The 7,305-nt window shown below is 57.1% G+C and overlaps 1 protein-coding gene across 1 annotated transcript; it reads left to right on the forward strand.

Moving 5' to 3' along the window:
- The first annotated feature begins 1,190 nt into the window (after positions 1-1,190).
- Positions 1,191-7,009, forward strand: GCAT (glycine C-acetyltransferase). Its single transcript, XM_050915385.1, is given in 10 exon segments — positions 1,191-1,241; positions 1,244-1,412; positions 1,501-1,631; positions 2,254-2,355; positions 2,883-3,029; positions 3,331-3,485; positions 5,056-5,138; positions 5,520-5,691; positions 6,106-6,227; positions 6,648-7,009. Coding segments are annotated over 10 exon segments (1,284 nt in total). The 3' UTR covers positions 6,800-7,009.
- Positions 7,010-7,305: the final 296 nt, after the last annotated feature.

Genomic DNA, 7,305 nt, shown 5'->3' on the forward strand with positions numbered 1-7,305 from the left:
CCTACCGCTCAGCAGGGTCTGAGCCTCAGGCAGGAGGTGCCTGATCCCCCTTGGCTAGAGACATCTAAACTCCTTGGATGTCAGGATCCCCAACCACCTGGGCCAGGAGCTCCGAAATCCCAGGCGCTGTGGGTGCCCAGTCCCCTTGGGCTTGCTGTGCCTAAATCTCGTGGGCCCAGGGTCTTCACCCTCCCTGATGGCAGCTCCCGCATCCATTGGCCTGATGATCTTAAATCGCTTGGGCAGATGGTGCCTGAGCCTTTTAGCCATCGAGGATCCCAAATTGTGTAGTTCAGGGTACTGAAATCCTTGGCCTGGAGGCACCTAATCCCTTTGGGCTCTTGTTCCTAAGACCCTTGGACCAAAGGCTGCCAGACCACCTAGGCTGAAGACCCTAAAGCCCTTTCAAGAGCCTCGTGCCTAATCCTCCTGGACATGAGGGGCCTAAACCACTCTGGCCACAGGATCCCCAATCATCTGTAGTGGAGGATGGAGATGCCTGATCCAGCTGGGCTCTTTGTGTCTAAACCCGGTGGGTCTGTGGGTCACAAACCCCTTTGGCCAAAGGCACTCAAATTCCTTGGGCTCGGGTACTAATCTCCTTCAGCTGGTCGCTCCTAAACCTCTCACACCAAAAGATCCTTGGTCACTTCAGCTGGAGGCACCCAAATCCTATAGACCCTTGGTTCATTACCCCCTGTGGTGGGCACCCACAAACCACCTAGATGCGAGGATCCAAGTCACCGGTGCTGAGGACCCTAGACCCCTTAGGTGGGGGCACTTAATGCTCCTGGGCTTGTTGATCCTCAGGGTCCATGATGGCCTGTTGCTCCAAAATCCCTCGGGCCCTAGTACATGACCGCCCTGCAGTTCCTAAATCCCACTGATGGGGTTCCCCCAAATCCCTCAGACTCCAGGGATCCCAAATAACCTGGTTTTGGGGTGCCTAAACCCCTTGGGACAGAGCCTCCCCCCTCCCCCCCCCCAAAAAAAAAAGACCTGAACACCTCCTAGAAGAGGTGCCTGAGTCCTTTCAAGCTGCAGCAGCTCGGTGGAGGGGGGGCGGAGCCACGGCGGCGGCCCGCCCCTCCCTAGCCCCGCCCCGCCGGCGATGGGGGCGGGTCCCCGGCGGCCAATGGCCATTGGCCGCCGGGGACCCGCCCCCATCGCCGGCGGGGCGGGGCAGCGGGATGTGGCGCGGCGCGGCGGTGCGGTTGCTGCGGGGCGGCGGCGGCGGCGGCGGCGGGGCCGGGGCCGGGAGTCCCGGGCCGCTTCGGGAACGGCGGCGGCTCAGCTCCGCCGGCGGCTGGAGAGCGAGTTGGAAGACATCCGAGGCGCCGGCACTTGGAAGAGCGAGCGGGTCATCGCCTCCCGCCAAGGGCCCCACCTCCGCTTGGCAGGCGGCGGAGCCGGTGCGTAGGGGGCGGCGGGGAGGGCTCTCGGCCTCTTCCCCCGGTGCGACGCCCGTGCTTCTCTCTCTCTCTCTCTCTCTTCCTGCAGGGATCCTCAACTTCTGCGCCAATAACTACCTGGGCCTCTCCAGCCACCCTGAGGTGATCCGTGCTGCCGTGGAGGCCCTCGAGAAGTTCGGTGCTGGGCTCAGCTCCGTCCGCTTCATCTGCGGTACCCAGGTACCGGGCACCGGGGCAGCATCCCCTGCTCCAGGGTAGCCTTTCTCAAGGGCTCTGCTCAGACTCCCATCTCGGCACTCACATCCATGCACGGTGCTAAGGTACACGTGGCCGAGCTGCAAAAAATGCCTGCTGAGTCCCCGCTAGCCAAAGATCTGGAAATACGCCAACTAAAACCATTACCACCCGGAGAGGGAAAAGAAATGAAATGCCCCTCCAAATTCAGAAAGCAAATGTCATTTCCCCCTCCGCTTTAAGGGTCAAAATTACGGCGAGCCTGACTTGAAACGGCTCTGTCAAACCCACCCCGGTTTATCCCCGCTGGAGCCCTTTCAGAGCCCTGGCTGGTTAAGCGCAAAGAAAACTCGGAGCTGCTCCCCCGTGGGTGGGGGAGCTTGGAGTCTCCCTGCTGTGCTTTTGGCATCCAAACCCACAACCACATTTTAGGGCCGCATTTGCAAACACTTTCTGAATGCAACTAACTTCTCCCCCCCACACACACCTTTTCTGGATAAAACCTGGTTGGTTCCTCCCCCTGCAGTCAGCGTCTAACAGCAGGAGGCAAGTGAGAACTTGTGCTGCCCCACCAGCGACGCTCGCTCCTCTCCTCTCTTCTCTTTAGAGCATACACAAGGACCTGGAGGAGAAGATCGCACGTTTCCACCAGCGGGAAGATGCCATTCTCTACGCCAGCTGCTTTGATGCCAACGCTGGTATCTTTGAGGTTCGTAGGGCTTTCCTTATGTTGCGCGTGGAGGAGGGAGGTGACAGCGATGTGCCTGCCATGCCTTCCAGAGGCTCTCATGCGAGCTCTGTGCCGCAGAGAAGGTGGCAGTGACTGGTGGCGGAGAACCCTGACTTGGTGCCCTTGGACTGGGGGAGCCACGCGGAGCTGTTTAATCAGCCCTCTCCTCCCCCTTCCCTAGCCAGCTCCAGGTTTTGGGGAGGGCTCCCATTTCCTGGGAGGTCTGTACTCCCCCTTGAAGCATAGGCAGGGGAAGGGGGGATCCCCCAGGCTTGCTAGGGAAGGGGAAGGAGGTTTTGAGCTCAGAAGCCACAGGCAAGAGCCTGACCTAAGGAAATTGGGAGATAAGGTGGCTGGGAAGGAAAGTGGAAAGTTTAGCAGTGCCAGGAGAGACGTGGCAGCTGCAATCAAATGCAGCCTTGTCCTCCACACTGAGAGATGCTGGAAGATCTTGGTGAGTCAGCACCCTGGAGCAAAGGAAGAGCCTTTCTGTTTGGCACGGCCAGGCCCTGCTGACCCCGGAGGATGCAGTGCTGTCGGATGAGCTGAACCATGCCTCCATCATCGATGGGATCCGTCTGTGCAAGGCTAACAAGTACCGCTACAAGCACATGGACATGCAGGACCTGGAGGCCAAGCTGCAGGATGCGCAGGTACGTAGGTCTGCTCCCACCCCAACATGAGGGTGGTCACTTAGCTATGCTACCTGCACAGTAACCAGCCCTGAAGGGTGAGCTCTGCCTTTTCCCATGCAATAGGCATTGTTTTTGCCAATAGGCACAGGTAGGCATGGATAGGCAAGGTGGGGAAGCAGCTGGTTGCAATGCAAACCCCCCGTCACGGTTAGATATATCCACTCCCTACAGGAGTTGGACTATGTCCCAGTCTTCTTTGCCAGCCCCTCTCCTCAGGGTGACATCTTCACCCATGGGGCTGCTGCTCTCCCTCCCACAGAAACATCGTCTGCGGCTGGTGGCCACCGACGGTGCCTTCTCCATGGATGGTGACATTGCACCCCTGAGGGAGATCTGCCAGCTGGCCCAGAAGTATGATGCCCTGGTCTTCATTGACGAATGCCATGCCACAGGCTTCCTGGGACCCAATGGCCGGTAAGGGGCTGTTTTACCCCTGTTTCTCCCCCCTGACCCCAATTACCTCTGAGGCAAGGCCAAAGGTGGTGATGGCTAATGTGTTTTTGTGTGGGGACTCCTGGAACCACCATTTCTTCGCACCGCACCTCTGCCTCAGCCCTCCCCTCCTGATGATATATCCCTTTTGAGGCACCTGAGGGGATTGAAGGGAGATACTTTAGCACTGACCCATCCCAACGTGACAGCCACTTCCCTGTGTGTAAGGGATGGTGTGACCATCTCATCTGCCTCTCCTGGCAAGCAGTTCGACTTCCTAATTTCCGAATGCTTCTCCTCTCAGCTATCACTTTCAAATGCTTGGGTCTTGGGGGTTCTGTGGAGTTAGCTTGCACAGTTTGGTAATTCCCTCAGGGCAGCTTTTTCCTCCATCCCCTGGAGATCCTCCAGGTGCTAAGCAGTACACTTGCTGCAGGTGTTTGCTGAGAACAGACACTTCATGTGCTTATTTTGTTCAGGCACGAGTGCCAAGCACTCCGTTGCGTGGTCCTTCCTGCTCTCTACTGGAAGGTAGAGACCCATGTGAGGCAACACCTGTAGGAACGAGCAATGCGTCCCTTCTCAGATGGAAGGATGGTGCAGGAGATGACAAAAGGAGAAAGCCATCTCTGAAAAAGCCAAAAGTTGCTCTCTGAAGAGCTCCCTTCAAGCTCTCTCCTCTCTAGACAGATCTCATGTGGGAAGCTGGCAAGTCCACATCAGGCTGTGAAATGGGTGAGAAGTGGGAACTAAGCCCCCCCTTTCCTTGGGGCATGGTAGCCATCCTGTGGGTTGAGGTAGACCTTGTTGCTCTGTCCCAGTGGGCTCTCTGGTCCCAGCAGCTGCAAAAACAACTGTTTGACTGCTCTGAGGTGTGTAAGTGCGCAACAGCTTGAGGAGAGAATGGTTACCAAGTGCTTCATGAGTTATGCTAGTTTCAGTGTGAACCTGATGCTGTTGTCTATAAGACTGTGCTTCAAGAGAGCCAACAGAGAAGCTGCGTGGCCATGCCCCATCCTGTCTTTTTGGGCTGGAGGACGCAAAGCTGGAGAGCACGTTTGCCACGTCCGGTTGGTTCCACTAGCGTAGACCTTGACACAGGTGCTTAAGGCCTGTGTGCATTTAGGGCAGCACGTCAGTGATGTGCACATCCCCCCTCAGAGGACATCGGCTGCTCTAGCCAGGCAACTGTTTTTCCCTGGTGTATGCTAATGGTGTGGCGTGTCAGAGGCATGTGCAAGACCTACATCGATGGCTAGTGCTCTGTTTGGACTACTAAACTTCTGTGCGGGAAGTCTGAGCGCTCTCGCATCTGTAAGGGGTGAAGAACCCATGCTCTTACCTTGGGAGATCCCAGCTTAGCCTTTTGGCGGGAGAAGGGAAGGTCAACACTTGGGTTGAATGACCACAGGGGGATGTTCTTCCTTTACCAGAAGGGGGGACACCAGAGACCTGGCTGGTGGTGCTTTGTTTCCCTTGAGGCATCAGGTGTAGAGCAGCTTCCCTGGTGCGTGCTGGCACAGCTGATAATGTGACATCGCTTTTTCTACAGGGGTACTGATGAGCTCCTGGGAGTGATGGACAAAGTGACCATCATCAACTCCACCCTGGGAAAAGCTCTTGGAGGAGCTGCAGGTGAAGGCATTTTCCTGTCCAAGGCTCTCCATGCCCTGAAGAGCTCCACAGCATTGCTCTGATGTTTCCTTCCTCTGCCTAATGATAGAGCAACAAATGCATGTTGTCCTCTTCTACTGGTGGCATGAGGCTCAGTTTGGGACCCTGCTGCAGGGTCGAGGGAGGTCCTGCCATGTGCTCCTTCCACTGTCATCTTCCCCATGCATTTGCCTTTGGGGTCAAGGTGGAAACTCTTGGTAAAAGGCATCAGCTGTGATTTTTTTTAGACCTAGTTTGTACTGAAATTCCTGCTGTAGGTGACAGGTTGGCTTTATCAAGGGACCCCTCTCTGAACAGGTCCCCCTGGGGTGCCTTGTCCATTTCTCTTTCCTCCATCTGCAGGTGGGTACACAACTGGCCCCAAACCCCTCATCGATTTGCTCCGCCAGCGCTCCCGCCCGTACCTCTTCTCCAACAGCCTGCCCCCCGCCGTGGTGGGCTGTGCATCCAAGGCCCTGGACCTCCTCATGGAGAGCAATGCCATTGCACAGTCCATGGCTGCCAAGACCCAACGGTGAGGGAGCCATATTGGGGTGGGAACAGGGGGAGAGGTTCGTTAGGAATGAGTTGTCCACGCGTGTTTATTCACCCCACCCCCGGTGATAGCCGTGAAGGCAATTTGCAAGTCATGGCCCGGGGTTGCTCAGGGGAAACTGCAGGATGTGCTGGTGTGTGTCAGACAGATGTGTCGCATCTGGATGCTCTGTGTGCTGGGACACATCTGTCCCTCAAGCAGCTGCAGTCCCATGGAGCCGGAAATGGCAGAAGGTCACTCCAAAAAGAGAGGTCCCTTCCCTGCACAGGAGGTGCAGGTGGAGCAGAACCATACCCAGCCCTCGGTGGCCAGGGTGCCCGGGGGAAAGCAAGGCAGCGGTCCCCAAGGACAGGAGCAATGCAGTTTTACTCATCCTCTGGTCCTCTTCACCAGGTTCAGAAGCAAGATGACGGCAGCCGGCTTCACCATCTCTGGGAAGGACCATCCCATCTGTCCTGTCATGCTTGGGGATGCTCGGCTGGCTGCAGTGATGGCTGAGGACATGCTGAACAGAGGTGAACCGGGGAGGGAGCTCTGGATGCAGACACATGCCCTGAGGGAAGGGACAGCTGGTGGTGGTGCCACCGCCATCCCTCCTCCAGAGGATGTTCCTGCATGAAATCTGTTTTTTCTCTGCCCACCAGCTGCAAATGTCCTCCTGGTCTCCCCCAGACGTTGCTGGCTTCACCTCCTTTCTCTGTTGGGGGGGGGGTTATATTAGCCCTCTTGTCCTGCCGTGCTGGACTCCATCCCCATCACTGGCCCTAACCCTCATTTCCATGCTTGGGAGCAGATGCCACTTGAAAACCCTGAAGCCTGGAAATGGTTATTGAGAGGGGAGGGAGAATCCAAAAGCCTTTCTATCACCCAGTACCACCTCAGCCTGCCTCCCTCCCTCCCAGCCAGCTCCAACTCTCCCTGCGTTTCCTCCCCAGGCATTTATGTCATTGGCTTCAGTTATCCCGTGGTCCCCAAGGGAAAGGCCCGCATCCGGGTCCAGATCTCAGCCGTGCACAGTGATGAGGACATCGACCGCTGCGTGGAAGCCTTCACCGAGGTGGGACGGAAACACGGAGCACTGCCTTGAGGGGCCAGCAAACACCTCCTCTGGTGCCATCCCTGCCCATGACCAAGTGCCTGTGCCAGAGGAAAAGGCTTGAGCAGCATGCTGCCGAAAGTAGGACCGATCCTCAAGGCATCACAGCCTGCGGGAGGCTGTGGCTGTTGCAGCATGCTGGCAGCAGCACTGGCAACCAGCTCTTGTGTCATCATTAAAGGTGTCCTGCAGTGTGGCGGATATTTGTCCAGCTCTTGTTTTCTCATCCAGGAGCTGCAGCCCATCCTCTCTCACTTTGACCAGACGCTGTTGTGTCTTCCCTGAAGCCTCAGTCTGGGTGCTGAAGTGCTGCAGCTCCTGCTCTCTCCTGCCAATGGAAATGTAGTGTTGCTGGTACGCCCGAGGTCGCCTGCTTCCTCCGTGCTCTCCTGTGGGTCCAGCAGCATCACCCCGGCAGATCTGCCCACTATAATTCCCCACCAAGGCAGGGCGGTTTCCCAAGCCCTTGGCAACCTGTGCCACCGGCAGCTAGTTTG

Source organism: Gymnogyps californianus, chromosome 1, assembly GCF_018139145.2.
Source record: "Gymnogyps californianus isolate 813 chromosome 1, ASM1813914v2, whole genome shotgun sequence".
In the NCBI taxonomy this organism is placed as follows: Eukaryota; Metazoa; Chordata; class Aves; order Accipitriformes; family Cathartidae; genus Gymnogyps; species Gymnogyps californianus.